At 43.6% G+C, this 27,457-nt stretch overlaps 1 protein-coding gene across 1 annotated transcript in view; it reads right to left on the bottom strand.

Annotated features, from left to right (window-relative positions):
- Positions 1 to 1,056: 1,056 nt before the first annotated feature.
- LOC142583493 (ATP-binding cassette subfamily G member 4-like) overlaps positions 1,057 to 27,457 on the bottom strand; it is a 44,972-nt gene continuing 18,571 nt past the window's right edge. Inside the window, exons 6-13 of the mRNA XM_075693980.1 lie at positions 20,581 to 20,704; positions 16,279 to 16,393; positions 12,419 to 12,681; positions 11,398 to 11,475; positions 9,311 to 9,479; positions 7,038 to 7,138; positions 4,646 to 4,801; positions 1,057 to 1,535 (exon numbers count right to left, since the gene is read on the bottom strand). Of these exons, the coding sequence (XP_075550095.1) occupies positions 1,182 to 1,535; positions 4,646 to 4,801; positions 7,038 to 7,138; positions 9,311 to 9,479; positions 11,398 to 11,475; positions 12,419 to 12,681; positions 16,279 to 16,393; positions 20,581 to 20,704 (1,360 nt within the window). The 3' untranslated portion in view covers positions 1,057 to 1,181. The remainder of the gene's footprint in view (positions 1,536 to 4,645; positions 4,802 to 7,037; positions 7,139 to 9,310; positions 9,480 to 11,397; positions 11,476 to 12,418; positions 12,682 to 16,278; positions 16,394 to 20,580; positions 20,705 to 27,457) is intronic.

The following is a 27,457-nucleotide window of genomic DNA, read 5'->3' as shown; positions in this document are numbered from 1 at the left end:
AATCATCGGGACGCTTCGTCGTACCTGTCTCGCACACGTCCAGAAAATATAATAACGACGTACGACACTGCGAGCCATTTCCATATCAACGAAAGCGTTATGCAGCAACCTACGCGCACCATACTGTAGCTTCGTGAATAAGATTTCTACTCTTTGCTATAATCATAGGTCCCCACCAATGCGTTATGGCTGAATCAGAGCTATCTCGAAGGTGCTAAAATAGCCGTTCAGGAGATATAGGCCACGTGCAGCCCCAATAATACATTATTTGCGCCTCAATCGGGGCGCACCAACATTTGCTTTCACGTTAACAATTCCACACACACAACGCTTCAACACAACTTCGCGGCATGCTGCAAGCGTAATAACAGCAACCTCCCATATGAATTAACAGCACACTCATCTACAATTTCTTTTCGTATCAGCGTTCACCACGGTGCCTTTGACGATTGCTCTTGATATCAAGTTGACCAGTTTTATACACCATGCATTCTTAGCTCGTGTATTCCGCTGAGCATCCCGACTTGCTACACGACAAGTGGTCTAGTACTTTGCTCGAACCTCGTAACATCCCTGATGGCGGACGACATCGACCACGTCTGCCAGTGCAAACTTGCGAACTAAGATGAACTAATGTAACCGCACATAAATGTTTCCTGTTAGAACAGTGCTTATGCTATATATGAAACGAAGCTGATTAACTGAAGATGATGGAAACATATTCTTGGTTTCCTCACATAGCTACAAATGAGATGTCACAGGTGATGGTTCATTTGCATGTGACCCGGGCTGAGATATCACCAAGTGACGGAAACAAAATGACATGTCACTAGGTCCTAAGAGATAAGGGCGCACCGACAACACTACTGTGGCAACCTTTCGAGCTGTCCTTGCGGGACAGTTAAAGTTCATTGTAGAACCGCCACTTGAAGCCGATTTCTATGTCAACGGGGCTTCTGGTCTTTCACATATTTGCGTCTACATGCACAGCACAGACCGACAGTTTCACCTCGCTTAGATAGGTCAAGGTGCAAAAAGATAATGGCACGTCTTTATTCTACTGCCCCCTTTACATTTCGTAAAGGTACAGATCGGTAGACCCCGAGCACATGGACAACAAACACGGCTACATCAGCATGTACATTTTTTATGAAATGAGCACGGGCGCGTTCCGCTTCACTTCAAAGGCGCCACTTGATTCTGAATGCGAGCAGCTGGCAGGCAACGAGCCAAACGGCCAGTATGGCGATGAACAACGTCACCAGGCCAATGTAGAACTCGTTCTCGCATACGGAGTACGCGGCGAGGACGTCGGTGCCGACAGCGTACGGGCAGGTGCGGTTGGCCTCTGTGGGGCAGGTGAGGTTGCCTCGCTTCCAGCCGTAGAGGGCAGTCAGGGTGCCGCTGAAGGCGTAGCGCAGGTACGACGTGAATGGCAGCCACATAACGTGGGAGGCCAGCTGCTTGGGGGTGAAGAAGTAGCCGCCGAACACCACAGAGTAGACGAACACTGTGAGCGCCACCATGCAGCCCATCTGTAGTGGGAAGAAATGCGCCAATAAAGAAAGGACTACATGTGCACTCGATATCAAGAAAGCAAACAATGAAGTCAGGCAATGCTTTTACGTTAACGTTTAATTAGAAGTTTCGTTTTGTTTGACATGTAGAAGTAACAACGCAAACGGAAATGAACGTGGACGAAAAGGGAACTTGCCGCAGGAGGGAGCCGAACCGACATCTCCCGCAATATGCGTGCCGTAGTTTCCCGATTCACCTACTGCTACCTCTAAGATGGACGGAAGGATGACTGATGTGGCATTTCAATTGGTAAAGCGTCGCACACTAGCACTTCTCTTATGCTTCTTCCTAATTTCGTAGTTTTTGTCCTGCCGTTTAATATAAAATTGTGGCAGAACTTATCTCACGATGACTGTCAACGGAAATGCATTAGCAATGAATCAATATATCGACACAACCTACTGCCACCTTCGAAACGACATATCTATGAGGAATGTACTGCACTGGGACACCTCTTTCGTGTTTCCACGAGAACATTCGGCACTACCTAGCGCCGCCACAGCAATGCATGGCGCTTGAGAAGCGCGTCATGTAAAACAACCGGGCTCCTCGTATTTCTTTCTGAACACGCTGCGCTATCTAGTGGCACTGCCACGAAGTCCGCGCGTGACTTCCGAGACTAGAAGCATGGTGTGCCGGTGCATGCAGCGAACGATGAGAATTGTTCTCTAGCAAGCCGCACACTCAGTGGCACTTACTCGGTAACCCAAGTTGGCGAGAAGTTCATTGAAGAGCGGCACGTACCCAGCGTATTTGTGCCGCAGCCTGCAAATCTGTGGAGTTGCTGCCCTTGAGCAACCCTTGTGACGTTGGTACGATTGCGCTCAGCATCGGAAAAATTTAGGGGATCTTATTCGTCATTGTAGCGCGGCATATTTCAAGTGGCACTTACCATGTTAGGCAAGTTGACATCAAAGAGGTTAATTGAAGAACAGCACACGCCTACTCATATACCCAGTAATCCAAGTTGGCATCAAAGAGGTTCATTGGAGACTAACACACATCGAGTGGCACATACCTGTACCCGGTACTGCAAGTCGGCGTCCAAGTGTTTCTTCGAGCAGCGGTACCTACTCAGTTCCGCGTCTACACTAACCCATCTCGGCGTGAAGGAGGTTGAGGGGTGGCACGTATATACACTGTGCCACAAATTCAGTGACCCATGTTGGCCCGATGATTGGTTTCGAACCCTGTTACCTCAGCACAGCTGCCCGATGGGCTTACCATTCCGCCACTACCTCCCGTTGACCCAGGTAGGTGGGAGAACGGTTAGATACAAACACAGCCAGCCAGCACAGCCAGCCAGCCAGCAGCCACCGGAAAATGCGTGAAGTACCCTAAGCATGCGAACGCATTAAAATTACCGTTTGGGCGGATTATGAGCATACAACAGTGCGGGCATTTGGAGGAAATATTTGTTATCAGTGCACCACCCCGCATCATTTGCACTTCATCGGTTTCAGACGGGGCTGCACGAAACGAACAATCTGTCGCAAAGGGCTAGAAGGCTACCACGCCGAAGCGTGCCAACTCATGACGCTCCCTTCACCAGCGCCCACTTGCAGCGAATTTGGACTTTATAATGGTGCCGGCGCTTTAAACTTTAATGATGAATTTGCGCACAGTTACCCACAACTTGTGTGCTCTACAGTTGGAGAGTAGCAAAGTTCACCTTCGGGCTTCCGTCCATTCTCGTTTCCTTTTTTTCACACAAGATCAGGAACTCTGTACTTAGCAGACACAGGCACAGCCGCAGATAGACACACTCTATATCCCGCCCTCCCATTTTTGTTAGCGGTTGAGGCACTGAGCTCCCCATCTCCCACAAAGAACTTATCTAATCGAGTCAAATAAACATGTAAAAGTGCAAAAGAGAAAAAGAATTCGTTAGTAACTGGCGAAACCCTCTCGCTTGGAAGGTGGGCACCACTCAGCGTGAACTTGTAATTCGATTTTGCGTGGTCTCGGAAGCTTACACTGGACAGCTGTCCTGGTTATTAATACTTTCGTTGTCACTACTGGCCGACGCCTTTTATTAGAATTCGCTGTATAGTGCATGAACTTAGTGAATATGGCTTATGTTTAACTATAAGCAAACTGGGGTAACAAACATCTTCACAAGAATTTCACTGTATGCGCACAGGCAGGAAATGAACTGGCATTAAACCTAAAGGCATGTGTAGCTTAATGACCGTACGCATTGCAATACCTGACTGCCTACTCTGCCTGACTGGTCTACGGTTGACAATAAATATGAGACTCTGCTTAAACTGTCGACTGTATTCCTGTCCATGCTCAGGGCACTGTATCGGTGGCATGTTTTTTTTTTTTTTTTTTTTTTGCTGCCGTGGAGACATTAAGCTGTATTTAGAGGTGACCAGGAAGAATCACCAGAGAGGTTCATCAAGTTTCGTTAAAAAAAATTAAACAATACTGTAGGCCATTTCGCGTAAAAATCCTTATACCTAAGTTGAATGCATCTAGCGGTGCTCGTTGAAATTGATTCATTATGGTGCACTCCAGTGGGCGAACATGAGCACTCAAAAGCGTGCCCAAAATGCTCTCTAAAAAGTAGCTGCTTTCCAATAGGCCAGCCGATGCATGAGCGCTGTGATACAATAGGAGAACAGCTTCAGTTTGGCGATGCCGAGATCAATCTAGAAAAGCTTGCGCTATTCCAGAGCGGAAAGCGGAGTGCGAAGGAAGTCACGTAAGGCAAATGCGTCATATCCTTCAATTTTCATTATATTTCCCTTGTTTTGTTTCAGTGTGCGGCAGCGATGGCGGCTGAGAAGCGAAGGTAGTCTGACGATCAGCGCGGGAAGGTAAACAATCTGGCCACGTCAATTGAACATTTGCCCATTCGCCACACTCGCCCTCGCACCTGCCCTCAAGGCGCACGGAACGTTTCAAAGGAGAAGAAGCAGTAATAATCTTGCTGTGCTACTGCTCTGTTCCTCTAAGCTCTGTGCCTCCACTCTAATTTTGTCAAAGGAATGCGAATTTACTGTTTATGCTATTAGTAGCTCTAACAGTGTCCATCGCATTGAGACAGCGGGGGTCTTGCCTCGTACTCAAAGATGGTTCCGATGAGCGTGCCCAAAGCTTGTCCTAGCACGGACACCTGGAAGCCGAAACAGAGGAAGAAGAAGATCCGGCTCTCTTCCTTCGGCTGGTGTGTTAGGTAGTAGTCGAATATTCCAGATGACACCGAGAACATGATCTGCATTTGAATCGAAGAAAACTATTAGCACTGGGTCAAACGACATTGATTGATTGATTGATTGATTGATTGATTGATTGATTGATTGATTGATTGATTGATTGATCTTTACTTGTCAGAGTGCAAATCTACTGGTCTTTGAGTATGCCTCTCATAAAATGGCCCTAAGCCATGTGACTTACGAGAACATGTGTGAACGGCTTGTGCGGAAAGATCTGTATGCAAAATTCTACGAGAATTGAACTCTGGTGCTACGGTCGCAGAAGACAGTGGAAGTTCGGTGGAAGTTGCACTTGATGAACCTTGGACGGTAAAACGAAGCAATTTATTTTGCTCCATTCTATTGTTTTCCTATCATACACCAATCACAGCATTTTGATACTAGTAATAACGCAGGCGGAACACCGCTCGCACCGCTGGCGCAGCGCGATAAGGTATTTATAGCATTGGAATAAAATCGTGACATTGTATCTCCAACAAGCGCTCGCACAGAAAGACAGGCACACCATGACTGAATCGATGTGAACACAGCTCTGCGCACAACCAATTATGTCGGTATTTTGTGCATCTATTGTGGGATGAAAGCGCGTGGTTACAGCAGCGTTAGGTGATTACGTACATTATACGTAGTTATTGACGTTCTTATGCGTTACAATAAACGTAGTACCGCATCGGACTACTGATAAAAATGCTTACTCATACGAATCAATAGAAAATTCTCAAAAACTCAGATCGTTGTAGAGAGTACGGGGGTTTTACTGTAAAGCTCTTAGGTGTGAATGAAATCAGTGTTGCTTCGCATTACAGAAAATAAGACGACTGTGGCCTTTTTACATACTTACTTGCTCGGAGTATATAGCGTTTGTATAGTATAGCTCTGTGTTCTCATGCTTTTTATGCATTTATTACTGCATCATGCATTTACGCGTTCACAAGCTCAATTACGGTACATAACTTGTGCACATTATGCACTAATGTAATGCGGCCCTTGTGTAATACACATATCAATATTTCTTCGAAGCACAAACAAAGGGAAGTTTATTCAACGTAAGCACGACCCTAGACGCAAATTCAACAATGCAAAATGCTACCTTGCAAAACATGCTACCTGTCTAAGCTGCAAGCTACATAGTTTACTAAAGTATAATACACATTTCACCAACGTTTAAAGGATAAGAAATGAAGGAAACGAAAGGCTGGTGGCTGTAGCGTTTCACAGTGCGGCACTGCCGGAAACTAGATGTCAAAAGCGAAAAGTGAAGCTGGACGATGGATAACATGCTAGAGTTCACGTACTTTGCTACCTGTACGACGTGTTACACAACCTTGGAAAAATCTTTCGCTTCTATTGCAAATTTTGGAAGTTTTTCCTTCAGCGTGAGTGGTAATACCAGACTTGGTAAATCCATGTGGCCGCACTTTGTTCTCATCATGCAAATTTTAATCTATTCTATCTAGCAGATAGATACTTGACACTATTTCCCCCCTAAATCATTATGCGTTACTGTATTTGGAATTTTAGAAGTGTCAGTACATGACGTGAGATCGAGCTGAGGCTTGCAAAAACAGGCAAGAGCGTGCACGCAATATACACGAGCGTTTCAAGCGATGGCTTCTTTGCTACATCTGCCACATTCCGTAGTCGTCAGTTGGGAATGGTGTTGCTAACCTGAGACCAGTGGTGCAAGGAAATAGAATGCTTAATAAATTATATAGAATTGAGGGGAAAAGTATGGCTACAAATACTCACTCGCTTTTGTCTTTTGACTCGTATCTATGCCAACAAACGAGAGAGCTTAGAAATGCTCCCACAGGGAGTGTATAAGCGGTCATGAAAGTATGGCCTACAAATTCTAATAAACTAAGTTACTTAAAAAGAAGCAGCCACTGTAACTTCACTATCTGTTGGCTAAATTACGCACTCATTCATTTTCATACCGCCCACGACTAATGTGAGCATAATAGAACTGCTGGACCATGTGGAACGCGCGTACTTCATGTATATTGGGGAGACTGAAATTTCATGCTTTGCATACGTCATTCCACGATCGTTCCTTTATACCAGTACTGCGATGGAAAATACAAGAATATTGCTCTGAACTTTTGCGGCGGCTTCAAAGCACAAAGGGATACGAAGGCAGCGGCAATCGCAAAAGAAATCTTAAAATTTCTTTCTCACTGACTGCCACACTGACTGACACGGATAAGCAAACAGAGAGGGGTGGTGAGCACGCACCTCGTACATGATGTCACATGTGACCCGGGCCAGGAAGTAAATTTTCTTGCCGTAGAGAGAGTAGCGCTGCTCGTGGATCGCGTGCCGGATGAGCAAAGGTGCTGAATCACAAAAAACAGCAGTGCGTCACTCAGACCACCCGTCGATTTGCACTATGTGCAGTTTGTCGTTAGCGCAATTGTCAGCGAATCATCGTGTCGGCCCGTTACTAAGCGAAAGTCGTTGGCCACCGGCAAACAGTGCTTTTATGAATGAATATCTTTGTAAAGTTGGCTTCTGATGTGCAGCGTCGTTGAGTAACATAAATACGATATGACTCCATTGTTATCAAAAATGCTCCGTTATTGTCGCTGGCATAATTTTAACCTTGGATTGGTTAACTAAAGACTGTATTCTATTCCTATTAACAAGAAATGCTGGACTGTCGGCGTCGAAGTATGCGATGAAGTGTGTTGGACATACGATTATTGAGTGAGTTGAGCCTAAAGGCTCCCATCTGCGGCTGTCAGAGCTTGAAGAGACACCAAAGCGAAAGACATATTCAGTTTAAACGAATAAAGCGTTCTTTGAAAACTGTGGTTGTAGTTGATTTCGAAATAATAGGTTGATTATTAAACGATAGAGGGAAGATCAAGTTTTCAGTTTTTAATTTCGCACGGAATCCCCAACGATGGTACGTGACTCTGACGTCAAGAATTTCAAAGTATTTTTCGTATTTAGGCCGTCTTGGCCCAGGAAAAGTTCCCGAAACTCGCCCTGTTAAATCTTTCGCACTTTTAGAACACAATGTATTCTGTCCTTGCCGCTAAATAATTAACTATATGCGCTAGAAGATGCTGTGAGAATGCATAACGTCACAACGAGCTCGTGCGGGAACTTCAAAGAGGCATCGCCACCTGTCTTTTGTTAGTGCCCTTTTTCGGGTTTACCAAGCGTCTTATTGTGGTAGGAGTGGTATTTTTGATTTTGTGGCAGAGTAGTTCACTGATACAGAAGAAATACTTTTTCTCTTTACTGTCCCTTTAAATAGAACACGACTATATCGCCATTAAAGCATTTATAGGCAGCAAGTCCAGTTGTGTTCAGTTCATCCTGTTCATTAGCGTCGCAAGCAGGAAGCGTATATATATATATATATATATATATATATATATATATATATATATATATATTCTATGTAGTGCACGTTTAAACTTGATAATGAAAGTTACATGCTAAAAATATTTTCATTCAAATATATTCCTCATGATTAGGACGCTTTCGATTTTCATCCATTTGTTAAAATCGTACGTCATAATTTCAACAAGTCAAACGTAGGAGACGGTTAGATTTACTCCTCTGCGTTCATGTTGCAGTCAAGAGTAATAGTGGCTGAGCGTAATGGCCAAGTTTTCTATTGGCATAGGGCAAGGCTTAACTGGATCCTAAGCAGAAGCACTAATCAGCTTATACTAATAAAGCCTTTTTTCGAAACTTCGTTGTAGTTAATTCCACCGTAGTAGGTTGATTACTAGTAGAGAAAATGAATGTCGAAGTTCAATTTCTCTTTTATTATTATTATGTGTCATCGAAACATGAGCGCCAGTAAGTCAGCGTGACATCAGGAGTTTCTCCTTTTCTTCCTGTTATCCTATTTTCTTGGCTTATCGATAACCCTAGACGCCTGCTTATGCTCTTCTATAGCTTGCTTTATTTCCTTGTTTTACCAATTGCGTGGTTACCTCTTTCCAATTGCACAATTGCTTTCCCTGTCTCTCTTTCCCCTGCTGCGTAAAGTCTACCAATTCCTTATATTTCCGGACCGCTGTAGCAAGCGCCTACATTTCTTTCTCGGTGTATTTCATTGATTCATTTTTAAAGATTCTGTTGCGATTTGTTCGTGTATTGCGTTAGCATCTTTCCCACGAGTATATTTCCGTATTTGGTGTGCCACGGCACTGTAAAAGTTCACGAAATTTACTAAGTTCTCTCTTTGGCTCCTTTAGGATACACTTTATTCCATCTGAACCAATAAATGTTTGCTATGCCAGACAAGACAACGTCAAAACAAGGCTCCACGGCATGCTCGTTCGTGAACTTAAAGGCGGCGTCACCGTCCGCATTTAATTTTTGAGTCTTTCCTAGCTTACAAAGACGCTTCTCAGTGTAAAAATGGCTTTTTTTGGTATTGTAAAAGGATAAATTACTAATACAGCTAAAACATTTTTGTTTCTATGTAGTGTCCATTTAACCTTGTTGAGCGGAGCGGAATAGAGCGGGCGGTGCGTACTCACTTTTGAGCGTTGCGCTCAGGAGCGAGAATGCAGATAGGCAGGACATGTACAGGAAGACGAAAGCGACGTTCATGTCGGTGAAATTGTGCTCCACACCCACCGAGTTGAACACGTTCGCGAAGATGACGATGAACGAGATATTTATGAACTGCCTGTATGACATGTACACCTGCGCACCGAAAGGGATATGGCAGAATGCATTAGAAGGCTCGTGCAATGCATGCATGGAACTAAGCAGGGAGAGCACCAGCGCAGCCCCATCCTTCCGATGCCACAGCTTATATAAGAATCATCATGCCAGCAGGAAATCAATACCCACCTCAGTCCTATGCCAACATTGGAAAAGGAAGTAGAAGCTATATGTCCTAGTCGAATATAAGTGCTCTAGATGAAGCCTTCGCACCCCATTAAGGTAAACACTGCACTTGTCCCGCCACATGGTCTTTTAAACGCCATTTGTAGTTTTTCGCTATCCTATTTTACACACCGAAGGTCTTTGTACGCCGTACCACCGGTGCGGTAGCAGAAAAAGAGAACTGCGATCAACTGCGGCATGGGAGTGATAACTGACACATATGGTTGGGCTTACTAATTGGCCATGACGCCCAAGGAACGTTAAGTACACTACATTAGGAAGCGGCCATTTGGTACAACGAACAGTAAAATACTTTCGATTAATAAAAGACCTGCAAACGATCAGCGATCGCTCCGTGAACGACATTCCTAAATCGGCACTGGATCTTACTGTATCATCCTCTTATCTCATTCCCTTTACTGTTCAAGCGTCGCAGAAGCACTTAACACTTGAAACAAGTTAGCGTATATTGAGTTACGGTGCTTTGTTCCTGATCATGGGTATCTTTGTTAAGTTCGGCATTGGTAGGAAATTAGCGTGATAAAAGGCATGAGTAAATGGTGATCGCTTGGAGAAGACTTCGTCTTGAAATGAAGATAATAATAATAATAATAATAATAATAATAATAATAATAATAATAATAATAATAATAATAATAATAATAATAATAATAATAATAGTTATTATTATTATTATTATTATTATTATTATTATTATTATTATTATTATTATCTTCATTTCAAGACGAAGTCTTCTCCAAGCGATCACCATATTATAACTATTATTATAATAACATAACTATTATTATAATAATAATAATAGTTATTATTATTATTATTATTATTATTATTATTATTATTATTATTATTATTATTATTATTATTATTACGACGACAACGGCGGCGGCGGCGACGACAAGGTTTTCCTTGTAGCGGGTGGATTTCTCGGATGTAATCTCGGGTGGATTTAGCTTCCATTTCATGAAGCTTGCTGCACATCGCAGGTTACTTCAGAAATCACTATCGTTCAGTTAATGTTTGAGATTATGGATCATCAGCGGTAAGATTATAGGGGCATAGTTTAGTTTCGGTACCCATCGGTATGTTTCGTATGGCTGCTTAGTGATGTACTAAGCGCGCAGCGCACATTGTGAGGGAAAGTCAATGAAGCGAAGCGCGGCGAACTTTGCCGTACCACAGACTTATCTACGACGTGCACCACATATCACATGACGAGTCACTCAAACAGTGAGTAAAGTACATCTACTTGGTCGCCAAGATGGTCTATCATATTTGAGTGTGAGTAATAAAAGACGCGTTCAAAGAGGCTATAAAGTCTGAACATTCTGAAGCGCTTCAGAGCGTGAGTACTTTCTTTTTTCCGCATTACTTAGTGCATAAACTAAGTCCACCTTGTGAAAGAATAAAATGTTTCGCGGTGCAGCTAAATGTGCAGGCTATTTCGACAACAGACTTGTAAAAATTGGTGGAATTTTCCCTTAGTAGTTACATCTACTGATTTGTGTGCGTACAATAATCCTTACGTAGAGCTATTGTGATCCTTTTCATTCTGATTGGTTATATCCGTATTCACCGTTGTGTCATAAGCTATCACTTTCTAAGATTTAGGGGTTCGCTGAATTATGCAACGGTGCAAATTACAGAATGACAAGGTGAATCAAGTGAAACGTAATTTTAACACAATAAATAGAGGGAGTCGGAGCACGCTTACCGAACTGCGGAAAGTGTAGAAGATGAACCTGTTGAAAAGAAGGGAGAACAGGTCCTTGCTGTCAACCGTTTCGCGACCCTGGAAAAGACAAATAATACGTAAGAAAGGGATATGCCTTACATTTGAAATGAGCACGTACGTGGTCTGAGTAAAAGCTCCTTTTATCAGGCAAGAATGAGATGTGTGAAATGCCCTACGGTTGTCCATACCGCAGCATTTTAACATCTTCCGCAAACAGCCACGTCGCACAAGAGATACATTTATGTTTTAGCGCAAAATGACTTCGCACGTGTACTGTGCTCGGCGATCGAAATGCGATACGCGGAGCGCGCGGCTTCCGACGCATTTTTGCGCCACCTGTAGGCACTGGGTAACCGCTGGGGGAACAAATGCAGTTACAATGCGTCACAAAAGCTCTCGCTTCCATCTTGTACCACAGTGCACCAGCTCTGCGTCCCCAGCGATCGTTTCGATCGATCAGCGCTGTGCATTGAAACAGCAAGGATATGTTGAGCTATCAAACTCATATATGTGACGGGTTCTTCGTTTCTTTCTTTTGTTAAAAATGTTAACCAAGGCGGTCTTCGAAAGGCTCTACTGCAGTATATTTCGTTCCAAAGCATATATTTTTACGATTTAATATTTAGCACGTCATACATAATTTGCCATCATGCAGGCCTCAATACCTCACAGAAATACAAGTTTCCTCAACGAAACGCAGGAACTCCTTTTCGAACAGAACTGAATACCTGCACCTAAAAAAACAGCTTCTGCAACGCCTTAAACTATCCAGACTCGTTATTGTGCTTGTATAAATGCCAACAGAAATGATCGCTGACATTACTTCTTTCAGTAATTAAGAGCGAGGCTGACTGTGCAAATCCCTGATCGAAGATTTGCGCTTTCGCACCATCCACAAAACCACCCGCACTGGCTTTGCTGCAATAGATAACTCCTTAAGACTGGTGCTATTTCTAAATATTGACTTCCCATTTAGTAAGAAAATAAGGCAGCGGCCGACCTCGAATATGTTGCCAAGGCTGTTCCGTCGGCCTCCGGACGCCTTGCCGCCTTCGTCGTTGCCATCGACGGCCTCGGCCGCCTTTGAACGCCGTGGCTCCACCGTCACGCCCTGCGGTTGGTCACTTGGCGGGGCACCGATCGGTGAAGGCTCAGCCGAAGGGAGCGGCTGCTTCATTTGCTGCTGCATCTCCTTGGCCTTCATGGTCTCTGTCTCGGCAAGCGCGCGGAGTCCGCCGTACATCTTGGCAGCCACCTGCAGCACTGGGGCAAAGGACGTTTTGAGAGTTCCGTGAGGCTGAAGCGGACACGGCACCACACATACTCTTGACTGCAAAATGGTTGTTAACCGGGCTTAATTCATATACAGACATACTACGCAAGCACCACAAAAGTGGGAGTGAAATGACAGAAACGCCCGTCGCGTCCTTTTTTGTGAAGCTTGTCCCATTTTCGCGCTGTTTTGCGTATTATGTAGTCCTTTTGGCGCGGTATACGTGTGCTTGTTCCTTTCAATCTTGTGCCTGCGCCGCGATCAGCTCTTGTTGCATTTCAGTAGATATCACCTTACAGCGGCAAACTCGTAGCCTGCACGTGCGCATTTGTAAGTAATAGCACATTCTGCCGGCCGTGAGACCACTCGGGGTGCGCTATTGCAGAAGAACACAACAGCTTTGAAGCTATAGTAGGAGAAGCGCGTCTAGCAGTCATAATTTGGCTTAATTACCGCCATTGGAGCTGAGTTGCTGCTTTCCATGGCCTCTGTAGCGCCCCTGGAGTGCTCTGAAATGACACCTCAGATATGTTGTAACAGGACACCACGTGGCGTGGAACAAGCGCCGTAATGCCGCAGTGAAAATGCGTCTGAAATCGCTTTATTTATCTGCGCTTTAAGGACAGCGAAACTAACCGAGCTGCTGTGCTTCACAGTATGTGTGTGGCTTTATCCCCGTTCACGACGTTGGTGCTTATCAACCGACTGCTGTTCGCTCTCCAGGTCACTGGAGTGACCTGTCCCCAGGTCACCCATGAGGGCAGGAAGAGTCATTGACTCCTTTCTCAACGACCCAGACGCATGGATGCTGGTTCAGAGAGATGACCACTTTCCGGTGATTCGATGGCGGGGAAGGTTTAGCGTCGTACGGTACTCAACAACCATGTGTACAGCGCAGGAGAAGTGCGATGAAAGGGCGGATTAAGTCAGTCACCTTGCTGTAAGCAGCCGATTCAAAATAGGCAGTTTTTTTTCTTGCAGATAGAGCACTTATCGTTGTTCATCTTGGAACTTTAAGTTGCGGATCATCATTCTAGCACACATTCGCTCTGTAGTTTTCTTAAATCTGCGTTATATATATAGTCTATACTTTCATTTTTTAAACTTGTATTTTTCCTTAGAGAAAATGTATAAATTCAGCTGTGGATGCTTGCCATCGCCGAAACGTCGAAATTCAAACTTCTTTAAAAGAGTACGCATTTGGGCTGGTTGATTCATGAGTATGCTGTTGTCTTTGTCCCTGCACTCGTCCTGTTGTTTAGCACTGTTTTTATTGCTCGTAATCAAACTTGTTCTTGTGCTTCTCTACGTGCGCTTGCATTTCTAGCAATATCTGTATATATATATATATATATATATATATATATATATATATATATATATATATATATATATATATATTTATTTATTTATTTATTTATAGCAACTTTGGTGCCTTCACGTCACATACGAGGGCGGTCAGTTGTCCTTTCAGAAGTTCACGTACCACGTGACAGCTCGCGGCAGGAAAAAACATGCTAGGCTAGGCTGCAGAAGGTGGTAACGCTTACGGAGGGGTATTTGGGTCTCATGGGGCTCAAGTGCTCCACTAAAAAGTCGGAGCTCTTGATCTTCAAATCTCAGAAGCTAGGTCGTAGGCCGAAGGAAGTTCGGAAGCACCGGAAGTTGAGACTTGCATTAATATCCATACTAGGGAATGGTCGTTGATACCCAAAGTTGAAGCAATCAGGGTCCTGGGTTTTGTACTTGAAGCGAATGGATCGAACATTAGAAGCATTCAGCGTATTACCAAGAAGACGGAGGAGACCATAAGATTAATAAGAAGGATCTCTAATACGCATAGGAGTTTAGAAGAAGGTGCGATGCCCTTAGTTCCCGCATTTATTAAGTGTCATTCCTCGTACGTGGCAGCTATGCTAAATTGGAATAGGGGGGAGAAAAATAACTTGGAAGCATTAACCAGAAAAGCCAAGGCTGGGCTTGGTCTGCCTATGACTACGTCAAACGATATGTTGTTACGACTGGGTTTGTATAATACTTTAGATGAAATTGCCGAGGTTCAGCGTACGGAACAGAGGGAGCGGTTGCTAGGTACACCAGCGGGTAGGTATATTTTAGAGTCAGTTGAAGAATCGGTGGCTGTGTCGCACGATAGGGCGCCCCTACACGAGTTGAACGTGAACCTTAGGGCAAATATCATGGTTCGTCCGTTTCCGCAGAATGTGCACCCCGTGCACAATGTAGGGGGGCAGGTCGCGAGAGCTAGTGCTTTGTTGCGAGAGGCAAAGGATCAGGAGGAGCAGTCTGCGTTTGTTGACGCCGCATGGATTAATGGTAAAAATGCTTATTCGGTGGTGGTGGTAGATGGCAAAGGGAGCGTTAGAAATTCTGCTTCCATTCATACCAAAGATCCGGGGGTTGCTGAACAGGTGGCTATTGCTCTAGCACTAATTGATTCAAGAAGAGTTTTGGTGTTTAGTGACTCGCGATCTGCGATTAAAGCCTTCTCGAGAGGACTTGTTGCGGAACCGGCTAACAGACTGCTACAGGGTAGGGATATCACTTCGCATACAGTTACTTGGTTCCCAGCGCACATGGCGACAGTGGAGGGAGCCCCGCGTAACCTCAACGAGGTGGCGCACAGGGAGGCACGAGAATTAGTGTGCCGTGTACTCCCTGAAGGGGCTGGATCTCCCGCTCCTGAGTACAGGGACCAACTGTTAACCTGCAAAGAGATAACCAAGCACTATTGCTTAGGGCACCAGGGCATTCCCCCCTTCCACATTCTAAATTAAATAGGCCACAGGCGGTTACATTAAGGCTTCTGCAGACACGAACGTACCCTAACCTGGTCATCATGAATAAAATTAATCCGGACTGCGGGGTTTCAGTCTATTGTAGTAAGTGTGGGGGATTGCTCGACTTAGAACCCATGCTTTGGCGCTGCTTGGCGTTGGCCAGTGATGGTTCTCGAGGTGAACAGTGGTGGCAGCGGATGCTGAACAGTGAAGTTCTGTGCGGACCAACTCAGGGCTGTCCAGAGGGCCCGTGTAACGGCAGAGGGGCTCGGCGTCTCTGCCCCGACGTGGGAGCGGCCCGCATCAGTCCCAGACTGATCCCTCAGGACCTAAATAAAGGTCTTCGTACCATACCATACGGGACTATAATAGCTTACTTGGAAAGAGAATTGCATGCGTAGTGCGAACACGTTTGTTCACACCGCACCTATGGCCAGATGTTTTTTCGTCCGTTTCCTCATCGTTGATTAAAAACTTCTGCCTTTCAATTAAATATCAAATTGCCCCTACCCAATCCTGGCAGTCATTGTCTACTTTATGTGGTAGTGACTTCTCTTCCTCGTAGTTCATATATATATATATATATATATATATATATATATATATATATATATATATATATATATATATAGCGCATCAAAATTCCTAAATGATGGCTTTCTTATTGCCGCTTGTCAACTTGCGCTTGCGCTTGTGTCGCATTTGGTTTTGTTACTTCAGCAGACCTCTGTCTGCACTGAAAAAATACCGTGACTGCCAAGCATTTCACGTTCTAGCGCTCGTACTCACGATATTCGGTGATCGAAACGTCCGCTGGACAGAGAAAGCCGTGTGCGCCCAAGTGGTTCCTCAGGTCAGCCGGCACGCCGCTGTAGATTAGCCTGCCTTCGGCCAACACGTAGACCTGGCGCGAAATAATATAGCAGGCTGCGTCTTATCGCAAAAAGCTACCGCATTATTCTGGAACGTTGCCCCACAATACGAGTCTGGACTTTAGAAGTCGCCGTGGTTCAATTTTTGCAACCACTGCACTTTAGGAACACCTTAAAGTATATTATTAATTTTATATTCAATCGAGCAGCTCAGCGTCATCGCTGAGCTGCTGATCAGCACCCTCTTAAAAGCGCAATTTGAGCTCACTCATTGTCGCAAGTACCAAATGGAAAACGTTAAAGGGAGAATGAATAAAAAAATTGGGCGGTAATAGTAAATTTTGATTCTACAATACCAATAAAGTCATGCTTAACTTCATTACCCGAAAAAATAAGGAAAAGAAGATAAAAGACGCGGAACAATAGACTGGTTGCGACGTCGCTTCGAAGTTCCCGTACCAGCTAGCCGTGAAGTTATGAATTTGGAGCGCGTCGAGCCTAGCTAATATTTAAAATGTAATCATAAACTATTCTATTCCAGGGAAGCCAAATACTGAAATTCTCGAGCTCAGATACAATTTTCTGCACCACAACCCAAATTTGAGAAAATGCTTTCGAATCTGTGATATCACAATCATGTACCGGAGCCGTGGTTTGGGCATGAAATTAAATATTAGCGAACCTAGCCTAATTTCATTTCTTGCTGTCCAGCGTATGGTTACAGAGTATAAAAGTTTTACCTTCATGTTTATTTCCGCTAGTCAGACTGCGAAATTAAAGAAAAGAAAGTTCGGAAAGAGTACTTTATTAGTCTAAATTTCTATTTAGCAATCCTTAAACAAAGCACTGTGACGTCTTGAATAGAATGAAAGGGCTGCCCGCCGCTCCCGGGAGACGAAGCTGCATATCGAGAGAAGTTTAGTAGAAACGTGGAAGTCATTGCCAGAGTAAACGCTGAGAAAATAAGGCTCTCTGTTCCTTACGGCACACAATGAAAAAGCGTAGCCTTATTTCCCATTTTTTTTTTTACTTTGGTAGTTAAACAATGAGCAACACTACTTCAATATTCTGCTGACGCAAAATCATCGTTCAAGACCGCATATTGGGTGTAACGTTACATAAGCGTCACTTCTCCTTTGATTTGATTGATTGGATAGCGCAGCTAATTAATAACATATTGAGTTTTATTAGAACAACCATGATCTCTTTTTTCTCTCAGATGAAATGCACTGAACGTACTTTCAATGTTCTTTATTTGCTCGTAGAATAGGTACTTGTGGATTTTCAAAGGAAACGGTGTATCTGGCTCACTTTCAGGCAGGTAAATTACGAAATTGAAAATCAGCAGTTCACCAAGGTCTAAAGCTTGTAGTCTGAAAACCTTGACAATAAATTTAAAAGAGGGCTTTTCCATATCTAAATCTGCAAGTGATTCGTGTGCATGTGCCTTGTATTTATTGGCGTTTCGGAACTTGTTCTTTTTGCTTAAACTTCACGCGAAATAGCAGCATTAAATAACTTTTTACCTAATGAAATCCAATCAGGGCAACATTTTTTAAAATTTACACAAAGAAAATTTATTTCATTTAACGATTTTTTTTTGTTGAAAGCGTTTGACTTCCTTCATTGTGAATTTCTAACTTTCATGTATGGCATAAAACAAAGCAGTAAAGCATTAAATTTAAAGAATCGTTCTTCTCGCGCTCGTAGAAAAGTTGAGGTAATTTTGCATCTTCACTTTTATGCGCAGAACTCTGAGACTTTCTTAGCCAGCAATACAAAAAATTAGACTCCTATATAAATGCAGTGTAGCGCGAAATAACGTTTTATAACCACCAAGAAAAAAAAAGAAAGAAAAGATGCATATTGTGCTAACCGTGAATTTGCATTGCAGATTGTCTGGGCTAAGTGCGCTGCACTGTAAACTTGAATGCAAATTAATGGTGGCGCCAACAGCTCCTAGAGGAGGCAGTGTTTGTTGAAAGTCATGGGAAAATTGGGCCACAGGACGAAAATAAGATTGATGCTAGCAGTGCTTTCCAAAAAACAAAAAAATATGGCAGGTTGGGGGACCCAGGCGCAGTGAACAGCACCCGAATACACAGACGAACGCTCTTGACGTCGCTTCACGGTGAATGCACACGAATATGGTGTGTTCATATTTAACAGGCTGCTGCAAGTTTTATACCACGTTATGGACGAACGACAGAACTTTTTAAATGACTCTGTGCTCACCTCTAAAAATCTCGCTGACAAAAAAATGTTAAACTCTCGCAGGAAAAAATATTTGTTTATGCACTACGCATAGGCGACAGGCATTACCAATCAGCAAAGTTATCGTAGTACTTCACCAGTATTGCACTTACGTTTCCGAAAATCTCGACGTATATTCAGCTGTTTGCGACGTTATTCTTTAAGTAGGGTCTAGCTGATGTTGCACTATTTTGCCGATCTCCACGCATCAGCAGTCATCAGAGAAATAAGGGTAATCATATTTTTTGCTTAAATGGTTGGAGCAGGCATAGAACTAACCAACGCTCGAATTGAAGCTCTATTTTTTTTCTGGAATTGCCCCATAATGTAGTCATATATACCAAGTCGTCAGAAGTAGTCATAAGTAATTGAGCAGCAACAATTCATGAGGGCCCAGCGAAATCCAGGAATTCCACACTGGACAATAGAGTAGATTTTGGGGCCACCCTTTTAACTTTACCAACCCAATAACAAGGAGCATGTACACAATCAGGCGTGCGTTAAGTTATTAGTTGTAACAACTTCGTGAGGTAGGTTCCGACATGGGGGGGGGGGGGGGGCGCTTTATCACACAGAGGGCAGGAAGCTTGCGTAAAGAGAAGTAATCGCATAGAGGCAATTGCCTAGCGTCATGTGGACCAAACATGTACACGTGGAGGGATATAAATTGCCGCAAACCAATAGTGTGGTGACCTACAGCGTGTTGCATTAGTTTGTATTTGTCACCAAGCTTATGGTGACAGTCTCCGCCTATCACCACGGAGACTGTTATTGAACGCCCTTCTGAATTTCCTGCACGCACGTACGAGCAAGTTTGTAGCAGTGTGAAAAAATATTCGCAACTACAGATGACATGTACACATGAGTGCTAAATTCATGCACCTGTAAGCTTCTTCGATCCACTGGCTCTTTTTTTTTGTATTGTTATAGTCTACCTTTGGAATTGCGAGCCACATTGTATATAGAATACTTGAACATACGCTAAACATATCTATCGACCTAGCTTGTATATGTTGCTAAGTGTAATGTTGATATCACGACAAATTTGCAAACTTGTATATAAAATGCAGAAGAAATAAATGCAGAAATGTATCTGTTATAGAACTCAAATTTTGTTTTCTTCTTTCCCACAAGAATGACAACTGTAGGCTGACATGTGCACCATGCTTCGTGCACTCTAGAAACAGTTGCACCCTTTGGAGTGTATTTTATCACACAACGATAATCGTCATCTGTCTTGCTTGCGTTTCCTTTCTTGAAAACGCTGCGCTCGTTCCGTCCCTGTCGAGAATGCTCTGTCATTATGGTAACGCCCATGTCGTTCGTGGCCTGGAAGTTCCAGGCTTACAGCGTTAAAGAAAGGAAATGTGAGTAAAACAGATAACGATTATTGTTGTATGGCAAATATACGCCCCAAAGGGTGCAATGATTTTTAGAGTGTGTGGCTTGTTATGGTTCCCCTGAAATAGCCTGCACGCCTGTAAAGCGTGCTTTGCCTGTAAGATTCGAAAGCTTAAAGAAAAAGCCCTACAATGGAGTCATTAGCAAAAATGTTTATGTGCGAACTAGTTACCGCGAATACTCTCAGACTATAATAATCAAAATGAACTTTACTTCTGCACTAAAATATTGTTTTATAATGCATACCTTCACTACAACAAATAACAGGGTAAAGATTACTACAAAACAATGCAAACAAGAAAAGAGAAAAAGAAAAGAAAGGGACATAGAAAGCAATACCTCATTTAGCGATATTTTGCTCAGGAACCAATGCAATTAAACTGCGAAGCTGTTGTGAAGGAAGCAGCGTTTTCTTTGAGGCATTTCCCGTGAAGAGCTTCGATTTGAATCTCTTTCACGCTGACATATACGTTCACTCAAAAATGGCGCGTACCTGCACTTACGTGACATAGTGGTTATGGCTCATTTCTTTTGTACAGAGCCTAAGCGAAGGCAACTTACTCACCTTCGTGATGTACTTAAGCATGACTGATGTGGGGTTGGAGATGACGACTATCACCGTGTGACCCTTGTAAGCCAGATACTTGAGCGTGCGCAGGCAGATGTGCGCCTGCATCGCGTCCACGTTTCTGCGTATGGGAGTGCAGGCATGGCGTGCGCTCGGTCAAAGATTTCGACAGCATGAACTCATACTTGATAAAACCAGTCTTTCCATAGCTCAAGGTGCGGCATTGTTCGCTCGAAGTACAACCTTGGCTTTATAGAAAAGCTCTCCACAAAATTCTAGCTAAAGAAACGTGGCTTCAAATGCGCAGACAGTTGAACGCGACATCGAACACCGATTCAAATGTGAGGGTGTCTATCGAGCTTCTTTTTATCATGCAATAACTTTTGGCAATGTGGACGATCTTTAGGGAAAGCATTTTATTGCAGACAATAGCTGGCGGACACTCCAGGTGAGATTTGCTTTTCGTATACCTCGGATGCAGTTGACAGTTCACGATTGCAATTAGGCACGTACCCGAGATTTTTTTTCGGGGAGGAGGGGGGGGCAATCCAAGGTAACATTTCGATGCAAATGAGGGGGGGGGGGTGCCTTTACTAGTACAAGATGTGACTAACGCCCGCCATTCGCCATAAAAACACGTAAACCCGCAAAAGAGAAATGAAATAAGGCGTTTCTCACAGGTACGCCTGTAAGATACACCTCTTGTATACTTGGCAAACAGGTACCCAAATCGAATGGACTCGCGCAGGAAAGAAGCGCAGGAAAAACACTGCCAAGGACACGTAATCAAACTAAAGTGTAAAATAAAGATTTCTATCATCATAGTCAGCCTATTTTATGTCCACTGCAGGACAAAGGCCTCTCCCTATAGTACATTTCTATAGTAGCATACAACTTAAACATACAGCAGTTGGCAACCAATGCACAAGCACCGCGTGGGATTGTGTTACTCCGCCAGCCAATCACAGAAGTAAACAAAATCGTCGTCATGCGGCCTTTTCAATATGGCGTCGTACCTGATATCTCGGGGCCGTCTGCTGTTTTTGAAGTCTTTTCATCGACGGAAGCAATGAGGTGCGCAACAGACATCGACAAAGCGTATGGAGCCTGAGCCTTTCACTCTTCAAAAGTCTACCCGCCGTGGTTGCTCAGTGGCTAGGGTGTTGGGCTGCTAAACGCGAAGTCGTGGGATCGGATCCCTGCCACGGCGGCCGCATTTCGATGGCGACGAAATGCGAAAACACCCGTCTACTTAGATTTAGGTGCACGTTGAAGAACCCCAGGTGGTCCAAATTTCCGAAGTCCCCCCCTACGGCGTGCCTCATTATCAGATAGTGGTTTTGGCACGTAAAACCCCATTATTAATTAAGTCTTCAAAAGTCTGCGGTACAGTTCATTTCACTGCTGAGCCCGTTTTACCGTTTTACTCATGAAAGTTCACTGCCAACTGAAGTGAAACGTGACAATACATAGTTGCAGCGAAGCAAGCATTTTTTTTTTTACTTAAATAAAGAATTAGGCTTTCGCCATCCACCATAATAGGCGAGGGATAACGTATAAAATCATGCGCTGATAATATTATTTTTATGGTTACCGCCTTATTTGGGTAACAGGAAAAGTTTGAAGTAGGAATTATTTGCAACTTTGCGGAGGAACAGTGGCTGACAATTATGAGGGCGTGGGCGGGGCTTCAGTGCAGACTTAAGTTTCATCCGACTATAGTGGCGTTTTTTTTTTATTAGCTCTGGAAGAAGTATGGAGAAGTACATATTTGCGGAACAATCACAGTTCTTTTGGATCCCTCGTTTACTGCTGTACCAATTGAAGTGCCAAATCCGACTCGTATTGTTATTTGGGAAGTGTCGCAATGATGCGTGGCCGCCAGTCCCGTACAACCATGTACAGCGCAGGACGCTGCCGTTCTAGACGTACTGCGCCTATCGCAGAAGGCTAGAAAAACACCTACATAAGCACAGCAGAGAAGTGGCTACGTCAGGCGGCTCAACTGACAACTGTAGAAGCGTCATTCAAAATACACAGAGCTGTTCTCCACTGCCGGCAGCGTGTTTTCTACTTCATTTTTAAATAAAAAGATGTTGATCCATAAATATTTTCATAAACGATGGTTAACTTTGTTAATTTTTGCTTTTCCTTCCTGTTTGGCTGTTGCCTTGGCTTAATTCCTCAACTCCTTGCGACTCTTGTTTCCAGTTGCCAATGTTGCACAAAAAGCGCTGTACAGTTAGGTAAAAACCAGACGAGGTAACGGGTGACAGTCGTGTATTGCTTATCAGTTTAAGGGTTATTGCAGGGTTTGATGATGGACGCTGTTCCGCATTATTTTAATTTGCACTTCAGTTAACCTATATAGCGGGTTTATGGTCTCGACGATCTGCCAGCGTCGCGGCGAGCCGCCACTCGAGGAAATAATGAAGAAATAGGAAAAGCTTAACTCAACTGGCGTTTTCTATGTCTGCAACTCGTTCGTGAAGCATACAGACCCCCTTACTACGAACCTAGTCCCTAGATCAGTCTAACCAAAGAAGGCTGAACTAACGAAGCAAGAGCCATGCGCGAGATTGTTCAATAGACAGTGACAACTGAACGCATCTAGAGTTAATCGCGCGGGCACCGAATCGATGAGGAAACTGGCCTTCACACCCCAGGAGATGCCGATAAATACCGTCATCCAAAGGGAGTGGAAAAGGCAGCAAAATGTTGACCAGCGCATAGCTGTCAAGTCTCAACATTGATTTGACGGCGCTTTAAGAATGTGTGTGAGGATTGGTGGCATGGGCGGGGAGGGCCCCCCCCCCCCCCCCTATGTAGGTGCCTGATTGTAACATATTAAACAAAACGAATTTCATCAACCCATATTTACGGACTATAGTCTGTTGACTGTATATGCTTAAGAATTTAAGTTCTGCGTTCTTCTGACTAACCAGAATAGACTAGAAATGATTTATGTTTTCAGAGTGGCTCATTGCAATTAGCAATCCCAGATTGGTTCCGCTCTTCATGAGTCAGTGTGATAGCGCTAGTTAAGCCACCGTGCAACGAAGTATTGCTTTATTTTCGCAAACTTTCCCCCGTAAGCTATATTACTCTAATCAACTTTCGCAGATACTGCACTCAAACGCTTCGGTCCTGTCTGGCGGAGATGGCCAACATTTCAATGTTGCTAGCTCCTCTTAATTGCTTATGCATCTAAATGAGCCACTTGATCGAGAAGAGTTGTGCGAGATCACTTGTATGAACGGCTGCAGTTGTAGGAGCGGCCAGTGAAAGAACAGTCAATTTGGTGTCCACTGGCAAACAATGGCTTTTGTAACGTCCACATTCCCGCGGACAAGTACGCATGCGCTATATGTGGCGAAAAAAATAGTCAAAGTGCAGCGCGCTGTGCTCTAGGGCTGAGCACTTATGTAAGCTCGGATGCCTGGGCAAACATGCGGCCTCGTCGGTTCCATGTAGTACAATCATTTAAAAGGGACTAACCGCATGGGTGCAACACAGGGAGAAAAAAATGTAAGAAAGAACGTTTCTACTTGCTGAGCATTAACAAAGGCACCTACTTAAACCTCTATTTGAAGCACTGTTAACCAAAAGCGCCTTATGCGGTTATAAAACTCCGCACAAAGCATTTCCTACGTCACGTGTACAGTTGTGTGATGCCACACGCAACACCGAAAAAGCCAGCGGCGCAGCGTTTCGCAGTCACTATATATGTTTTTATCACGCACAACTGCCTTTGATAATCTCAATTTCGTTTTCTCGACTCTGGCTAACAAGCAGTATTTAGCAGCCTTCTCATACTAAACTACATTTAAAGCAGCCTGCGATGCCGCAACGCATCGGCGGATGTACGCGGCATGGATATGGTTGGGCGGAGGCGGCACATCAGCAAAAAAGCGTTAGAGCCAGTGCTGAATCGTAAACGACCGAATGTCCAAGCACATTACTTTAAATGTATTTGTTTTAGTTTAAAGGTGTACAGTAGCCAGAAAAAATGCAATACTTTGTGTTTTGTTTTAAATAGGAATGTATGCCACACATGAAGCCACAGTATGTATATTTAAGGCCAAATGAAGCGAACAAGATAAGGATCGACAGGTGGAGAATGCTCGTAAGCTCGAGCTTCCAGCAATGATTTATGCAAGAAAGTAATAAAATTGGAGGAGCTCACTGTGCGTGCATAGACTGCGCATGTTAGACTTTATTCTACTAATAATACTGCAAACAACTACTACTTACACCAGACGTAACGCTAGCAGTTGCTCCTAGCGCAGCTAACACTACTAACAAATGGTTAACTGCAGGAAACCCCTCCGCGATATGTATTGTCAAGTGGTAGTGACAGTGACAATACATTATATTACTACTGTGGAGCGTATGCACCCCGCTCAACCTTTGCGATGCGCAGTAAGAACCGCGACGTGACAAAAACGACGCGAGTCAAAGAACAGTTTTCAAAAAACGCACACTCTGGAATGCGCCAAGTTTGAACGCCTAGCTGATGCGCATCTGGGGCATGTGCTCTAACTTGCCTTAGCCATAAGAAAGGGCATTCAGCGTGCGCCTATTTTTGCCCACTGATTTCTGAGGCCAGCTTTAATTATTAAATGTAGTTTAATAAATTGAATTATTTATTAAATGCAGCCCCTTACTACCGCACGACTGGGGGGGGGGGGGGGCGCACCGTAAACTTTTCATTTGTATACTTGTAGTTCTTGAGTAACCTGCCGTCTGCGCACGGCTTGCTCACATTTGATGCTAGTCCATCCATTACGTGAGCCTACACGCTTGAATAAAGTGACTCTTGAAGCTTATTGATCGTTTTTATGTGGCGCTGTTCCTGATCATCTCCGACTTTTGGACGCTTCAGTAAACCCGAACTAGGGTTCCGAGACGAGGGTAACGAAACAAGAATATCTTTTAAGACCCCTCCAGCGTAATTACGCCCACTCTACCCTGCACAAGTATGCATGCCGTAAATCACATGACGCTGCTGTACTCTTGCTGGTTTCGTGCATGATTGCGTTATTAAGCTCGCGTTATGTATACTTTGCTTTGCAGATCTGATGTCATGCTGTTAGCACAGGCGACGTCATGTCAACGTACGTAGATCCACGTATATACCGGGTGTCCCAATTAGCATCCGTCAAGATTTAAAAATATGCAAATGCCACGTAGCTGGACAGGGCCATGGTAATGCTGTTTGCCGTCACTTGGAAGTAAGCGACGCCAAAGGCATTACACTGTATATATTCGACTACTTCGGGCTTCCGAAATAATTACAGACACACACACAGAAACACACAAACACACTATATTATATTTAATTCAAGCTTACTCAAGCATTTGATTGCGTGGTGCAGATTGCGTCAGCTAATGTCAAAAATCCAACACCTATTGCAAAATGAACAAGTTTTGCACTAGCTGAATTGTTAGCTGACAGAAAGGAGCCAATTTGTTCAAACAGGAAGTTCCCGATATTATTTTATTCAAGTACTCTCAGGCATTCCGCTGGCAAAAATTTTAGTTCCACCGCTCTTTCTTAATTTTTTCAATGACTGGAGATTGGGCTCTCCCGTCAGTTGCATATATTATGCTTGAATTTTTTGCAGACGACTGTGTCATATATTACAGTTATAATAGAACATTCACATTGCTCTTAACGATTCCTTAACTTCTGTATTTAATTGGTGCCGCGTCTAGAGTATCAATCTCATTTATCCAATATGTACCAAAATGTCTTTAACACGCAAGAAAGGTGCAATTATTTTAGTTATTATATGAAGCAATTCAGGCAGTGGACCACTTTAGATACTTTGGTACGACATTTAGTAGTAATATAATCTAGAGCACACACACTGCCTATACAATATGAGCAGCTTCTAAGTGTTTGTCGTTGCTAAAATACAAACAAAGCACCCAACAAGAAAAACCAAATTGCATACATCTCACTTGTCCTACCATCAGTGGAATACGCGCATGTTGTCTCGGACCGATATAAGTATACTGGCATTTTTAGCATTCAACGGATTCAGAACAGAGCACTCACATTTATTTATCACGCCTGCGTAAGGCGTGTGCCAACAACAGGAATACGCAGTAGTTCTGTATTACCAACGCTAGAGTCTCGCCGTAGGTTACACGAACTAAGAATGCTTCGCAACATAATTAATAATAAAACTTTACTTTAGCAACTACATGGCGTTTAATAGTGCAGGACCAAGTCACAGGAAACACGGAAGGACCATATTAGCGCGTTTTGGTAGAACGGTCACCTATCAATCTTACTTTTTCCCGACATCTATCTCAGACTGGAATAAACTTATGAATAACCTCATGTGTTTGTCTTAAGTGGAATCTTTCGTAGAGGCAGTATTATCGTCATCAAATTTGACGCTTGACACAAGATGTTGTTTTACGTTGCGCTCTTCGCTTATTGGGACGTCACTTATCTCGGAGCTAGTTTTGCGTTTTTATTCTTTGAGCGTTACCGGTATCTGTATAATCACGTTTTCCTTTTTTTTTTCGTATTCTACAAGCGTCCTAGACAAATGCAAGCTGCGTTAAAACCCAACGTTCTCATTTCTGCTGTTTAAATTCTTTGTAGAAGTATTTTTTACTTTTTTATTTTTCTGCCTAGACCAGACGCATATTGCCTATAGATAGTTCTGTGTTTAGTTTTACTTGTGTGCGCTATATTCAATTATATGTGTAACGCATAAAATCGCGTGAAGCCTCAATGTGAATTCAAGTTTCACGCGCATTGTCACTTGCTTTACTTCATATTTCGTTTTCTAAATAAATACATTATTGTTGTGATCTACCCCTGCCATTGCTGACAAATGAGCGGCTGGATGAA

Source organism: Dermacentor variabilis, chromosome 5 (genome assembly GCF_050947875.1).
Source record: "Dermacentor variabilis isolate Ectoservices chromosome 5, ASM5094787v1, whole genome shotgun sequence".
NCBI classification, from domain to species: domain Eukaryota; kingdom Metazoa; phylum Arthropoda; class Arachnida; order Ixodida; family Ixodidae; genus Dermacentor; species Dermacentor variabilis.
The sequence above is the reverse complement of the archived record's forward strand: the minus strand, read 5'-3'. Positions and strand labels throughout refer to the sequence as shown.